At 48.6% G+C, this 16,244-nt stretch overlaps 1 protein-coding gene across 3 annotated transcripts in view; it reads right to left on the reverse strand.

Moving 5' to 3' along the window:
* Nucleotides 1-759: 759 nt before the first annotated feature.
* Nucleotides 760-16,244, reverse strand: part of Pacsin2 (protein kinase C and casein kinase substrate in neurons 2) — a 101,808-nt gene continuing 86,323 nt past the window's right edge. For 2 of the 3 annotated variants that reach the window (XM_057792279.1, XM_057792280.1), the window contains exons 5-11: nt 15,408-15,563; nt 11,287-11,462; nt 9,350-9,470; nt 6,045-6,166; nt 4,184-4,306; nt 3,480-3,676; nt 760-2,265 (exon numbers count right to left, since the gene is read on the reverse strand). In XM_057792279.1, coding sequence (XP_057648262.1) covers nt 2,153-2,265; nt 3,480-3,676; nt 4,184-4,306; nt 6,045-6,166; nt 9,350-9,470; nt 11,287-11,462; nt 15,408-15,563 — 1,008 coding nt within the window. In that variant the 3' untranslated portion in view covers nt 760-2,152. The remainder of the gene's footprint in view (nt 2,266-3,479; nt 3,677-4,183; nt 4,307-6,044; nt 6,167-9,349; nt 9,471-11,286; nt 11,463-15,407; nt 15,564-16,244) is intronic. The other variant, XM_057792281.1, reaches the window with a different exon arrangement.

A 16,244-nucleotide genomic window follows, 5' to 3' on the forward strand; every position in this document is an offset into this window, starting at 1 on the left:
GGACCTTTGGAAGAACAGGCAAATGCTCTTAACCACTGAGCCATCTCTCCAGCCCCTAGAATTTTCTTGTTAGCTCCCATGGAGCTCCTGCCCAGGTAGGGTCTGGGGCTCCCTACATTCTACCTAGAGTCAGCTTAGGGGCCCTAGTGCTCTTCAAGAGTAGTAACAGCTCTGATCCAGTGCAGGGGCTATGGGAGGCCAAGGGGATCCCAACCTGGGGGCTAGGCAAAGGGCAGCCAAAGGTAGTGATGGGTCCTGGTCCTCAGCCTATGTGATCATAACCGTGACAAGGACCTTCTATCTAGACTGGTCAGGGCTACCAAGTCCAGCTTTATTTCCTCAGTTGATCCCAATAGAAGACAGGGTTCTTGGAGGTTCTCTGTGCACCTAGCACCAGCTGGGAAGGGACCTGCACTGATCACATTACACCCAGAGAACAGCTATTGGGAGAAAACAAAACAGTGGCACACAAGGGTCAACACACAGTAGGTACACACAGGTATGGGGAAGAGTGGTTGCTGGTCTTGTTCTGTTAGGTCAGGGGAGAGAGTGGCACCAGGAATGCCCTCCACATGGGTGCCCAAGGTGCCTCAAGTCCTCAGTCTCTGGTGGCAGGAATGCTGAGACGTGGCCCTGAGAAGGGGTCCTGTGTACTCGATCTTGCCCAATTCCAGTTGGTGAGACCCAAAGGAGACAGGTCTCATCTATCAGCTGTGTGAACATGAGGGTGGATGCAAAGCAAAGGGTCTGTCAAACGCACAAGATCAACTGTTTATTGATTTTTTGTTGTTGTTCTAAAATACTACACATTTAAAGGAATTTCTAAAAGTTAAGGACTATAGCTTAGGAACAAGGATGTCTGTTGATAAGCTGTCATGACACACAGCCACAGTGCGACAGGGCACTCACGGCAACACTGAAGACACACAAGTTGCTGATGTGCAACACTGCCCACTGTCTGAGCTAACAAAATAAAGGCCCTCCCTGAGCTTATCCCTGGGGCTCAGGACAGTCCCATTGGACTTGAGAATAAGGGTACCCACAGGGATGTGTGCTGGGGGTAGAACCCTCTAACTCTTCAGTGAGTGGCACAGGGACTGTGCAGCCTGTGACAACTGCAAAGACCTAGGAGCTGGAGCTCTGGCCAGTGAGAATTAGTCTTCTCAGCAGCCTCCACTCAGAGGCCTGAGCCACATCTTAACTGAAAGGAGGCTGTCGGCCAGCCATGCCTGTGCCTCAATGTCATGGGCTTCAAGCAGTTGACAATACCTGCTGTCAGAAGCCACCAACTCTCATTTCAACAGTAGATGAACTTTATAGATCCTCTGATATCAAATAATATACACAGATATACATCAAGACATGAGTCTAATGTAAAGCATCTTAATCTATAGATGCAGCTGCTCTGAAAAGTTAGTCTTCTTTTAACTTTCCAAATCACTAATAAACTGTTAACTTGAAAAACTGAAGCAAGAATACAGTGAAAGTAATTTCTAAATACGGTGATGCTGGGGAATGCTGCATAACACTACCCCTGGAACTGGCACTGCCATTGACCCCTGCTGCAGCAACCCCACATCTGGACAATGCAGAGAATCGAAGACACCTTACATGGAGAACATCTCAGATCAATCTAGGCCATAATTTACGTGACTGGAAAAGCATATAAAAAAGTATAACTGTACATTGCCTTTAAATTAAAACCTCAAACTCTTTACTCAGAAAATGGCGTTGAAGTCTGTTCACTGAACTTGCAGGTAGGGACTCATCAGAGAAAACAATCAGTGGAACAAGAATCAGTGTGATCCATCATTGACTCAAGAGAGGCAAGGGCAAGAAGGTGCAGATCCATGATACAGAGAGCTGGTAGGAACAGGGAGGGGCTTGGCTTTTGCTGTTGGACCGTGTCTTCCTGTGCCTAGATCTGCCCAGATGTGTTTGGAAAGGGGCCAAGTCCAGTGAAATCACCAGCTCATCTGCCTTCAAACCACACCAGGAAGCCAAGAACAACAGAACCATCATCTTTTGCAGGTGGAGTGGATGCCTACATGGCTGCTGGGGGCGCTAGAGGTATCACTGCACAGGCCAAGGCTAACGGAGCTCCTGAATTGCCCATTTCCGTCTCTCCGCCAGCCTGCCCATGCATGGCCTGTCACTGGATCGCCTCGACATAGTTGGCTGGGTATAGGCCAACCTGGCCGCTGTCCAAGCGTCCCTTGCACCAACCCTGTTCATCCTCATCCTCTATCTTGGTCAGCTCATCTCCTGCAAGACAAAAAGAGGGTAGCCTCAGTGACAGGGCGGGTGACACTGACCACAGAAAGTCACCTGTGCATCCAAATCCTGTGTGGATATAGAACATGCTTCTACAAGAATCCTCAGAGGTTCTCCAGGGTGGAGGGACAGGGAGCCTCCTGAAGGTGGGACAAGACCATGGATATTTCACTACTAAACTGTACTCGTTGCTTTTGTTCCAGAGACCACTGTGATCTGAAAATGGCAGCTCTCAAAGTAATCCTGGAGCAACTAGCAGTCCAGGTGGTAATAGCACCAGCCTTGCACCTATCCTGTGTGCTCTAGGCTGCCTTGCTTAGCAACATGTCCCCATGTTTTCATTTTGTGTGGTGGTTCAAGGTATCCTCTGGCCCTTTGAGGTTCTGCTTCCTGAGCTACTGCTCGCCTGGCAGAGTCCTGGATCTTCTCCCTAGACAATTCCATTCGCAGATGAAAAGATTACCGAGGCCTGAGTGCTAACACACAAGGTGCCCAGAATGCAGAAAGCATGAGTGAAGGGAAAACTGTCTTGGCTCACAGTGAGGATATGGGCAAGGGTCTAAAAAGATTAGCACAGCAAAATCTACAGTAGCGAAGAGGATAAATGGGAGGACTAGTAGGGAGCATGAGATACCCAAGCTACACAGCTAAGAGGAGGGACAGAGTTCTGGATCAGGGATGGCATTCTAACTAGCCCCTAAAGGCTTTGAAGGACACACTTAAGTCACTATTGTCCTTTCTTATAATCTTGCTTCTAATGACAGGCTAAATTGCAAGCATGGCTTCTTGCAAGAGGATTCTGCCTAGAAAACCAGAGACAAAGAGCTAACAATGAGGTAAGTATCCAAGAGGGACTGTAGCTATAGTTTGGTGGCTTTGATAGTTAACCCTCTGCCATGGCAAAGAGGCAAGTTAACCACATAAACATCAGAACACAGAGATCTTAATATAATTAACAGCACACAGATACCTATAAAAAATAGCAGACAGTGAAGGGCAATGGCTAACAAAGCACAAGTCAGACAGCCTTCAACTGGCCCCAACATGAACAACACACTATCATCTCCCTGTTGGGACAAGGGATGTGTGAAGACCTGGCAGGGGGAAGGTACTGTAGTTAAGATCCACACATGAAACTAGAAGGAACTTTACAAGACTTTGAGAAGAAAAGACACCCAGGTTGGGTACCTGGGAAGGTCACCTACCAGCCTTGAAGCTCAGCTCATCGTGTTCCTGCCCCTCATAGTCATAGAGGGCCCGAACTCGCACTTCTGTTCCTGAGGTAGTATCCTCGTCAAATGGGTTAGAGTCCCCGTTGGCATCCGTGGACGAGAAAGGGTTGTTGGACTCATCGTCAGACCAGTCAGTAGGGTAATTCTGAGTCTTCTCATAGCTGCTGACACTGCAACAGAGAACACGACACGAGGCTCTCAGCATGCACAGGACTGAGGGAGGATATGAGGTCCCCACCCAGAATTCCTGCCCCAATGGCAGGTACAGCCAGGCCCCTGAGCCTTCATGCCATCCACACTCATCCTGGGCCCTAGAGAAGCTGGGGAGCTGCCAAAACCCCAGAGTAATGCCTGCAGGTAGACCTTGACCCCCTTCAGCAGGTCCCCAGCTTAGACTGCCTGTCTGTCTTCCTGTAGTCGTGCTGCTCAGGCCTTAAAGGGTTAACAAAGGACAGAGGAAAAGCAACCAAAGAGTGTTAGCTGTGCCCTCCCAGAGAGGTGGAGAGGCCTGACTGTCCCAGAAGGCCTGGAATGCAGAGGGCAGGTGCCCAGGTCCTGCAGGACTCATGCATTGCTGAAGTGCTGAGGGGTGAGACCCCAAGAGACCCCTGGATAGAAGAGAAAGGAGACACACAGAAAGCGAGGTGGAAGTCAGAGCGAAGTGTGTGTTCACCAACTTTTTGGCCTTAATGTCCTCCTTCTCACTGACGGTGCTGCCCGTGTCGTCCTCATCCTCGAAGGGGTTGTAGCTGGGCTGTAACTGCGTGGACTGGGCAGGGTTGCTCGGGACACTAAGGTTGCTATGGGGGAGAAAGAGAGCTTTCAGGGATCACAGTGTGGGGTCCACTGGGGGCCCTGGTGACTCCAGCTGCAGAAGATAGTGACAGACCCTCTAGAGTTATAGCAACTCCTCCCTCATCTGATAATGAGGGTGCTGTGTGACTAACAGATTATTTTAGTAGGATATGTGGCTATATTTCGATGTGTCACTATACTGCGATCATCTATAAGTCTACCACAGGTGCACAAGTACTTCCGGGCTCAGGGTTTCTCCAGTCTCCTATCCCCTCATTCCCACATAGGGCTTAGTCAGTAGGAAAAACTGATGGAGGAGCTCCTAGGAAGCAGTAGTCCTAGAAGGACTGTATTCATGGGGTAGCGGCCTCGCTAGCTCTCCAATGCTCCTTTTAACTACTAACTAGGCCAATGGCAGCTCCCTGGTGCTGGAGTTTCCACAGTCAGCACTAAACTTTTTTGCACACAAAGCCCTCTAGTGCTCTGGTGTCAAACCTTCCTTGTAACTTTGCCAACTATCTCCCAGCTTAGTGTTAAGCAGAGACACTAGATGCTAGGGAGCAGGCTGTTGGCGCTGCAGAGTGTAGAGCACTATCAGGGAGACATTACAAGAAAAACGTATAGAGTCACCCTGGCTCCCTCAGCTACAACTGCCATCCACACCAGTGGCCAGGGCTTTGGGCAGCATTAAAACTGAGCAGCTACCACCCCAGAGCCACCACAGGATGGTGGAAAACCCCTCAGATGCCAGAGTGACCTTGGCTGGCAGTGTGCTGGATACCACCTGACCCCTCTGCCCTCCTGGGCTCCTCATTCTAGCTGACTTTTCTGAGGGACTTGGTGCTGTGCACTAACTAGTGCATTCTCCACAGGATCTCCTCTGAGTCCCAGTTCCTTCCTTCCTACCCCTAGCCCTGAGCACACTGAAGAAAATGGTTTGGTTCTGAGGCTGAGACCTCAAGATAGAGCTCTCACAGACTCCAAACACAGTAGCTGAGCAGGGCCAGCCATGTGTGACTGGGGAGCCTGGGAGGGAAGCGCGCTTAGTGCCTTAGTTATACCCCAAGCCTATTAACTAAAACCTGAGCTATGGTGACGATTACCTAAGTACAGAACAGAGGCCTCTAGCCAAGTCCTACAGCACATACTTTGCAGAATGTTCTAACAACAACAGTTGGTACTCCTCCTATCCACAAGTCTTTTTAGACAATGAAGTCAGAGATTTCTGTCTTGAGGACAAGGGAGTGTTCTGTTCATGGTGCTGGAACTGAAGCCAGGGCCTTTGCTTGCCTGACAAATGATCTGCTACTGAGTTACACCCCAAGCCTCTTCAGAAATAACTATCACTACGTAAGGGGACATGTGAGCACTCCCCATTGTCCTGCATCTACTGGCACCCGAATACAGCAGTCAAGCCACTGGCATCATGTCTCTATCTGTTGTTTCCATCCAGAGCTGCACCATGGACATGAAAACAAGCAGTTAACACTAGCATCTCCCTTACCAGGACAGGTACAATGAGCAAAAGGCATTCTCTAGATCTTTCAGGAACTCCAGCAACAAGCAGAAAGAGAATCGAGAGATGCTTCACCCAGAGCTCAGAGTTCCCAGAATAATTGTTCTTGGGGTCTCTGTCCCATGTGGAATCATCCAAGTGTTCAAGCTGGTGGCATCCCAGGACCAGCAGATCCTCACTCCTGACCAGATGGTCAGTTTTGGACTGGAGCTGTGCCTGACGCTCACCTTTCAGGCTTGTTCTGCCCAGACTGGTCCCCTGTTTGGTTGATTCCCATTAGGGTGACACCATCAGAAGCCTTCTTCTTCTCTCTCCGGCTGAGAGTTCGATTCAGATCTGCAGACCACTCCTAGGCAAGCAGCAGGCCATGGGAAAGAAATGGGAGGCTCATTTCTGGGAAAGCATAGTGGTCCAAAATATCTGCTCAGCCAGCAGCTACCCACCTTGAGCTATTAGTAACATTCAGTCTTGTGGCCTCTGCTCTCCTGTTTCCCAGCAAACCTCAAACTGCCTCTTGGGCCTAAAGGCTATGAAAGTCAGTACCCATTTAACCACAGGACCCTGACAGGAAATAACAGACTTTATAGGACATGAGAGTGACAAAAGAACCAGGTCTGAGGCTAGGGAGGTAGTTCAATAGTAGAGTGCCTGCCTAGCATACAGGTAATCCGTATGGTCATGGATTCTACACACACACACACACACACACACACCACTGAAACATGCAACCATGGCTGATAATGCTTACTGTCCTGAAGAGCCTTCTAATCCATTCCCTACTCACCACGGCTCTTAGGCGCTATCACCCCACCATGGCATGGGCTCTGGGGGACTTGAGCCTCTCATGTAGGCAAGCCAACCCGGTGGGGAGCCTGAATGAGGCACACAGCTTAGTCTTTGAGGATCAAGGATCTTTTCCATTTATGCTCTAAACTCTAGGTCACAGGGTTGTCAGCTCTCTGAAGGGTCCTGAGAATGCCTGCCACATAGGAAAACTGAAGCCAGAACTACAAATAAAATCAGAGGCTAGGTGGCTATGGCATAGCAAATGAGACCGACAGGTGAGCACTGAATGATCAGGTCTCCAAAGGGGACCTTTAATCATGTTTAATCAGAGTGGCATGCTGGCAGCTAGCAGAGAAACATAGCGTTTGTGTCCCCACAGGTTTTCTATTTTCCTAACAAGGGACTTTCACCAACTGTTGAAACATATAGGTAAAAAGGGGGCTAGGTCTTGATTTTCCAGAAAAATCCTGCGGATTTATGCACTTAATGATTTCTTCTTACCTCCCATCTCCATTTATCAAACAAGTGTAATTATAACCCCGTGAGATGGCTGATCAGGTGAAACAGAAAAGCATTTGCCTAGAAAGAGTGACGATTCAATTTCTATCTCCAGAATCCATGTAAAGATGGAAGGGGAAAAACCAACTCTACAAAGTTAACTTGTGGCACTCTGGTGTGCCCCCACCCCCGCCACCACACACACACACTTTAAATTTAAAATTTTAAATCAAATTTGCTTTAGTGTACAGCTTTGTTCTATCTTACAAAATATTAAGGTCACAGGGCATTTTAGCTACATTAAACCAAGTTTTTGACTTGTCAGGTGGGCAAATAGAGAGGTCAAGAGAGATTAAGGTCCATAAAGAGTGGCTCATAGCCTTGGGCCACTGACCTCAATCCAAGTCACCTTATCTATTAATGGGTGTACTGATAGAAATAGTGAGAGAAGAATTCAGGTGGAATCTCAAGTTCCCCAAATGACCTCTGAATATGAGTGGACTCTCACAAGGCAGCTCTTGGGGACTGGTGGGATCAGTGCCAGAACCTTTGGAAGAAAGGACTAATGTCACCCTCTCTGCCCACAGAACTGGGGCCTCTACAGACAAGCGATTAAGTGGGCTGACTACATGCAGCAGGGAGCTTGGCAATCTATAAGTTAATCAAAAAACAGAAACTTACTTCATCCTTGTGGCATGAAAAATGAAAACAACTTCATTAGAGAAAGTCAGAGACAACCCGGCAACAACTATCAATGTGAACACAAGGAACACAGGAGGGTTGGTTCCCCAGCCAGGGCCCACAGAGTGGTCCACAGACTCTGGCCAGGGTACTCTCTCCAGGAGGACAATTAGCCCCATCTTCCTCACTGCTGCCCTCTTTGAAATAGTAACCACCCTGGAAGGAGCAGGAGACTATCACACACAACAGTGTCCTGCGCCACTCTACAGCAACAAGCAGACTGGAAGCGGAGTACGAGCTATGCCTCAGGTACCACTCAGCATACTTCTTCCCAGGGCTGTGCCACTAGATGAGCTGTTTCCTCTATGGCCACGCCTACTAGAAAAGTTCCTGGACTCAAGTGTCTCCTAGGGACCCTCACGGTCTGCAGCCTTTTGTCCAGTAGACAGATGCAGGGGACGCAATTTGGAGAAATCATATGAATTTCTAAAAAATGGAAGTGTGGGGGTGAGGACAAATACTGGTCAAAAAGGGCTGAGGAACTTGCAGGAGCCTAGGTCTATGTGACAATCTGACACAGATCAGGTTATGACTTTCAATAACCCCAGGTTGCTATTCCTACTTTAACATGGAAAAACTAAGCCACACAAAGGGGTAGTTGCTTGCCCAAGTCCCACTGCTGCTAAAGGGTAAGGACAGATGCAGTCTAGGATGTGGCTACTATCAGGCCAGAGAAGCCATAGCCACACTAGAGGCATGTGCCCAGTTTGGAAGATTCTTACTAGCAGTTGCAAGGTCAGGGCTCATACCACACCAAGTGAATGAGGAGAGAATGCCTTCCTTCAGAGAACATGGCTGGAGGGGCTTCTGTCCACTTTTACACAGCTGTCAGGGAGCTGGGTGGGCCTGGTGATCAAACCCTAGCCTAAAGATACACAGACCCTTGGATTTTGTAACATAAAGATACTAAGCACTAAGGCCCACAAAACCGGAGAACAGGCAAACTAACTTTGAGACAAGCTTCGTGGATTTACAACCTAAGGCAGGAAAAAGCCACCAAAAAACAGACAAGGAGAAAACCTCAGGGATATTGGCAGCACCTGTGGCCCAACATTTGGCCTGAGGGACAGACTGGTCACTTCAGTTCCTGGATACCTTGGCTGGGGGGTAAACACAAGGTTTTATCTGGGACAAGAGGGGATGCCAATGGTGAGTGACAGCAGCTGAGGACTTCAGATACAGCACTGGGACACTAGACACTGCCGCAGTCATGACTATTGCATAGACAAAGTAGGAAGTGAGAGCAACATTCAAAGCTCAAATAGAGGGGTAGCGGTCACTTCCCAGGTGGGGAGAGTTACAGGCATACAAAACCTCCTTAAGGCCGGGCGGTGGTGGCGCACGCCTTTAATCCCAGCACTCGGGAGGCAGAGGCAGGCGGATCTCTGTGAGTTTGAGGCCAGCCTGGTCTACAAGAGCTAGTTTCAGGAAAGGAAACAAAAGCTACGGAGAAACCCTGTCTCGAAAAATCCAAAAACAAAACAAAAAAACCCCCAAACCTCCTTACCTCAAACTGTGGCCAGTTCATGGCCATGCCTGGCCCATGGTTGGCTCGGAACCACCTAAGGTCCTCTACGGCATCAGCTGCTTTGATGTTCTGTTCCAGCTCTCGGTAAATGGTTTTGTAGCTAAATCAAGACAGAAAGGCAGATCTACAAAAGGCAGGGCCCAGCCATCATTCTCACAGCCACAGCAGGCCCTGTAGCCTGCATGATGGTCTCTGCAGTCTGCATAAATCTGTTTCCCAGACACAGGAATGCCATTCCTGGGCCGTCACATGTACAGATGTCAGACACCATCCTCCAGAACCTGGGACCCACTAACAAGTAAGTTTCACACCAAACCAGGTGGCACACTGAGACTTGCCCTGCGTCGGATCCTGGGAGTGCTGTGTGGGTAGCAACTGTGCAGTCCCACTGGCTCAGGTCATGTTGAGGAAGAAGCCATTAGAGGAGAATGTCAGAATGTCCCCTCCTCCATTGCTGTCAGGAGAGCTGGAGGTTTCCCTCCCCAAGTGAAAAATAGTCTGGGAGGAGGGCAGAACTACAAGTCCCAGTCCGGCCTCCTGGGGCAAGAACACGGTCTTGGCTGGACCTGATAGGTCACTTATTATCCACATAGGCGGGTCTTTACCTTTTCTGAGCCTCAATTTCCTTCAGTGCCGAATATCTAGGGATTGAATTGCATTCTCCAAAAATAATGACTGAAGTCTTAACCTCGGGGGGGTGACCTTTGCTGAAAACAGGGTCTTTTAGAGGTGAACAACTTAAAGCAGGTTCAGTAAAGCAGCCCCTTCATAAGGACAGCAGCCCTTATAAAGGAGGAGAAATCTATACTGGATAGTCAGGGGAAGATGGCCAGAGGACTGGAGAGAAGTGGGCAGCTGTCTGGAAAGCTGAGGACTGTGGCAGACTCCACAAGCTACAAGAGGCACTTCTAGCCTTCAGGGGGAGTGTGGCCACACCTTGGTTTTTGACTTGTGTCTTCTAGAACTGAGTGGCGAGCTTCCCTTGTTGCCTGCCATGCAGCCCAGATTCTGTTACAGCAGCCCTAGGAGTGACTACATCGTGTATCATCCCCCTCCCCGTGGCTTGGAACAGAGAGACAGGCTGTGCTGATTCAGGCACAAACACAGTGGAAGGTAGCTCACACATAGAAGAGCAGGACACAGTCCCAGCCCTGTCTCTTTTCCTGTCCCCTAAAAACTGTGTAGCAGCTCAGTTTCCTCATCAGCAAGATGGAGACAGTTCTGCCTACTTTCTAGGATGTCACAGAGATGAAATAATAGCAGAGCAGCCGTTAAATGACTGTTCGCCATCTTTTTAGAAGAGACAAAGGGGATGTCACTTTCTGCTGACAACAAGCTTTGACCTGACATTCATTTCTCAACGATTCTGCCAGACGGATGAAGGAAGTAGATTTCTATCCCATCATCTGTCCTGCTTCCTGGGTCTCTCCAGATGCAGGCACACCATGTCATAAGTCAAACTGGAGTGTCTTTCGTTCTGGCCTCCCCACGACCTACAGTCACCAAGATGTCAATGGTCAAGCTGGCAGCAGGGATGAGACAACATCTACAAGGGACTGTCCTGGGGGCAGAAGACTTGAGGCCTGGCCAATGCTGCACCAGCCCAGGTGGATTTTCAGAATGCTGATCTTGGCTGTGGCACCGGAACAGTTTCCCTTGTTGCCCAGACCCATTTTGAGCTGGCAACATCAAGCCCAACATGCCTGCCCTGCTTAAGCCTTCCGTGGCTGAATGTTGGTTCTGTAAATAGGCCCTCTGAGCATTCAGAAAGTCGTGTGAAAAGCCCTCAGGGTGACTGTCCCAACCCCCAAGTATGCCATGCAACACCCGAGTCTATTCAATACCAGCCTCCCCGTGTCTCACATGGATGGAATTTTTTTTTCTTTCTTTTTTTTTTTTGCCTCAGGGAAACTTACCTAGCCACATTGGACAGGTCCAAGTGCTTCTGAACTTCCAGTAGAACCTCCCGGAAGAAGCGCAGGCGCTTCTCTTCAAACTGCTGGCACTGCTCGAACACCTGCTCCATGTTCTCCATGTACTGAGGTGTGGTCTGATCAAGCTCCTTCAGGGCCTTCTCATATTTGTCCTTGGTCTATGTTGAAATTGGCACAGACAGAGGTTTGCTTCCATTACACCTCTGTTTAACCAAGGTGCCCCGTTGCTTCTCAGGCCTTCCCAGATTCCAAATGTGGAAGCAGGAGTTCTGGAGCCTAGCATTCTCCATCCAGTGAAGTCCCTGTTATTCTCCATGGCTAGTCACTCTCTCTAAGCCTGTCACTGGAGCCAAGTCCAAACAGGTAGATATGGGCGAGAGATGGTTAAACCAACACTCAGACGGGATACTGACTGGCTTATAAGGGCTCTAACTTCATCAAAAACTTCCCATCTGAATGGATTATTGGGAGGCAGGGCCCAGTTTGAAGAAGTCTCAGAGATCATGTCTCTGATGGATCTGTCTTGTCTCTCGATCCTTCCTTTCTGTGATGTTTCTGCCTGCCAGAGGTAAGCAGCCTTCTCTACCACATGCTCCCACTGTCATGGTGCTCTTATTTGCCATGTACTAGAAAGTACAGAACAACAGAGCCGGGGAGACCTTCCTAAAGCCTCTGAGACTGAACAAACACAAACTGTTCCTCCTTCAAGTTGTTTCTCATATATTACACAGAGTGAAAAGAACCGACTACCTGAGTGGTCAGGTGCCCGTGTACTGCTGATGGATACCTTCCAGGATGAAGTGAGGGACTAGAGTCTAAACACTGATTTGTCACAAGGTTTTACATAATGAGGCTATGAGAGCTGAAGACAGTAATTGGTATGCCTGAAACTACTTTTACTCTACACAAATGCACACACACTTTCAGGTAAACACCCAGGCCACTGGAACAACTTCCCTGTCTTCTTACATTGGGCAACAAATCTACTCTATCTACCCCAGGACTCAGACACCCCTTTCTGTACATTGTAAGGAGACTACTCTTCTGGGAACTTTTACTGACTTCCTGAGGCAGGTTCCACCCACATTTGGGCCCCATTCCCATTTCTGCCCATCTCTTGGCATCTGGTTCCTTGCTCTTTTATTAACTTAAAAATGGTCAAGCTGGCTGGGCAGTGGTGGCACACGCCTTTAATCCCAGCACTCGGGGAGGCAGAGGCAGGTGGATCTCTGGGAGTTCAAGGCCAACCTGGTCTACAAGAGCTAGTTCCGGGATGGGAACCAAAGCTACAGAGAAACCCTGTCTTGAAAAAAAACCAAAAAACGAAAAAAAGGTCAAGCTGGGTCCTCTATAAGGAAAGGTATCACTTATGCAAGAACATAGTTCCACAGACCCTCTGGCTACACCCTGACATCTTTAGCACTATCCTGTGCTCTAAACTGGAAGCACTGTGTAGGAATGCTTAACCCTACACATAAACCCTCACTCAGTACTGAGGAGCAGGAGCCTTCAAAGCACAAAGCTTCTAGAAGCCTTTGAAGAACCACAGACGTCCCTCTTACCGCATTCCCCTCTTCCCACTTGATTATACTGAGGCTATGTCCTGCCCACAACATTAAGCAGGGACCAAGCAGGGTCATCACTATTGAGAAAATCCACTAGCAGAGATGTACAAAGTTCCCAATGGCCCCTCAGAAATGCTGTACCCCTGATGTGATCCTCACTGCACGAACACTGCAAGATACATTTCCTGCCTAGCCAGGAAGGAAGTCTGTGAGCAACAGCTGTTGTTAGCTGGCATCCCCTCCAGCATTCTAGGGCTACATGGATCACTCAGGCTCTGAGACCACCTAGGGAGAGTGAATTCCAAAAGGGAAGTCACTACAAGTGTCTGTCTCCTTAACTGACACTTTCAAGTTAGACCTCTCATACTCTAGGTCTGTTCTGAGAAAGCACTGTACTGAGCAGAAGCACCTATCTCTGTATGGTGAAAAACAACAAGGCTTCTCTCCTTCCGTTACACAGAAAGACAGACACGCACATATGCATGCATGTGCTTTACTTTTCTTCTAAACACCTTCCTGGGCAGCAGATTCCCTGTGATCCTAACAAGTTCTTTAAGCATTCCCCAGGCCTTATGTTTCTTGAGCTCAAGTATCCACTCCATGGAGGTGCAGATCTCTCACCTGAGGCTGTTCCAAAAGTTCCTCAGTTCCTGACCCCCAGTGGGCTGTGGGCTACTTGAGCCACAGACCCTCATGGAGATGACATTTCCCCTTGCTAGGAGTGAAGGTTTTGAAAACAGTAGTGCAGGCTCTGGAGTCAGAATCCCTGCTCTCACATTAGAGAGCAGCCTAGTGTTTGTCCTCGTTGATCTTGGCTCCTTATTCACAAAGCAGGAATGCCTGCCATCACAGAATCCAAAGGGATGCCAAGCCTTATCAAGTACGGCAAGGGTATCAGGTAGGTAATCTGCTCAGCACTCCCACCTGACAACTGTTGAGACAAAGCCTGCTGTGAACCCCCTCATCTGCTCCTATAGACTCAGGCAGAAACATGGGACCTGCGCCATCACTTTTAGAGCAGTGGCCAGGGGAGTTTAGAAGTCCAGCCCCCAGGAACTTCTCAATGACAAGATGCCAGCTAGTATTTACTTTCTGTGACTCGGGGATCTTCGAAGTAAAAGCTCTCTCTGTACTAGTGAAGCACATCAGATTAGAAAGTGCTCTGACAAACTCATGTCCGTGTGACCTTCTCACTGAGATAGGACCACCTCACAGCAGAAGAGGAGGGCTACCAGGACATGACACTGGATATTAAGACGTATGTTCTCTCTCTCTCTCTTTTTTTTTTTTTTGGTTTTTCGAGACAAGGTTTCTCTGTGGCTTTGGAGCCTGTCTTGGAACTAGCTCTGTAGACCAGGCTGGTCTCGAACTCACAGAGATCCGCCTGCCTCTGCCTCCCGAGTGCTGGTATTAAAGGCGTGCGCCACCATCGCCCGGCTGTTCTCTCTCTTTTTAGCTAAAAGACACTGTTCTGTCAAACCTAGCTCCTGTAACCTCTGCTATTAAGGCTTGCTATTGGTGTGGTCACAGGACAACTGCCTCTCTCTAATGTCTACCTGATGTGGGAAGGTCATTTGTCTATCTGTTGATTTCATTGGTTAATAAAGAAACTGCCTTAGCCCTTTGATAGGAAAGAAACTTAGGTAGGTGGAGTAAACAGAACAGAATGTTGGGAAGAAGGGAAGTTAGGCAGACACCATGCCTCTCCTCTCCAGGGCAGATGCCATGGAGCCAGCCGCCAGGTCAGACATGCTGATTCTTTCCCGGTAAGCCACCACCTCATGGTGCTACACAGATTATTAGAAATGGGTTAATCAAGATGTGAGAGTTAGCCAGTAAGAGGCTCGAAACTAATGGGCCAGGCAGTGTTTAAATGAATACAGTTTGTGTGTTATTATTTTGGGGCATAAGCTAGCCAGGAGGCCGGGAGCCAGGTGGCAGGAACACAGTCGCTGCTTCTTCTACATCTACCTTCCTTATGAATTCCCAGACACACTCTCCTTCCAAGCTGCATCTAATCCTCAGATCTCTGCAGCCTTCCCTTCACATCTCGAACCTAGTCTGACCAGCCTTCAGCCACACTCTTCCCTTTTCCTTGGCTCCAGGTCTTCCTCAGTATATGCAAAGCTCCTAGATCTGCCTGGTTATGAAGAGCAATGGTCATTCTATGCTCTAGCCCTGGTTATGTGCTCATCCTCATTTCTGCACCCTGAACAAGCTGCTCTTCAATCTACCATCCCAGCTGTTCTCAAATGTATCTCCTGGGAAGCCACCCAAACTAACTTGTTCCCCTGAGCACAAAGACCACACTCTCCCACCTGTCTGGCACTTGGCTCTGTCCTTAGCTGAGGCAGATACAATGCCTATGCCAAGATGAGGCTCAAGTGCTCATCTGTAAGGACACGAGGACAAGGATGCTTTATTGTCATTTATCCTCATCTAGCCACCAAAACAAACAGTTCTAAAAGGCTCACTATGGGCTACATGAGAGAATAAGCAACACTGACCTCAACATGACAAAGTGAGGGTGGGGTTTACCTTCAGGACATCCTGCTTGCATTTTTCTATCTTGTCTTGCAGTTTCTTCAGCTGTTCGGGATTGAGAGATGGATCTGCTTTGCTGTTGGCTTCTCGAGAGATGGCCAGTTTCTCCTCTTTGCATGCTGTGTGGTGGGCTTTCTTTGCTGCTTCTACCTACAGGGAGAGTAAGTTCTGGATGCAACACTGTTGCAAGTTCAGGTCATCAAAGACTACACAAACTATAGAGCTGCATGTGCTTTAGGACAAGAGGGAAAGGCAGGGACAAAGTGTGCTTTGTCACAATAACAACTGGATGGAACAGGCCTCACTCTGTAAATATTTATCCATATGTGGTTCTAGGTACTGGGGACACAGGACAGAAGTTGACCCATGACTTAATTTGGAGATTTAAATTAGGTGGCCAAATGCAGGCATAATTAAATGTTGGGGTAAGTTGGAAGGGACTAAGTGTTATGGATGAAAATTAAGCAGGAGGGAGATACTGGGAACAACAGAAGTGTAGGGACAGAATTCTATAGAGAACAGTAGGAAAAAGGCCTGAGATTGTTTGGAGTAAAAGGAAGAGGTGTGGATACCCAAGAAAGCACATGTCAGGACAGCCAACAGAAGGAAGTTCCAAAGGAACCATTGCCTGGTGTGGTGGGGCATGCCTTTAATATCCAGGCAGATTTCTGTGAGTTCCAGGTCAGTCTGATCTACGTAGTGAGCCTAGGCCAGTCAGTTAGACCCTGTCAAAAAGAAGACCCTCGGTGGTGGTGGGAGAGAACGAGAGAACACGCTCACAAGAGAGCCCTCACATGAGTAAAATGGCTTAAAATGGACTGGCAGGAATGG

This window comes from Chionomys nivalis, chromosome 17 (genome assembly GCF_950005125.1).
Source record: "Chionomys nivalis chromosome 17, mChiNiv1.1, whole genome shotgun sequence".
In the NCBI taxonomy this organism is placed as follows: Eukaryota; Metazoa; Chordata; class Mammalia; order Rodentia; family Cricetidae; genus Chionomys; species Chionomys nivalis.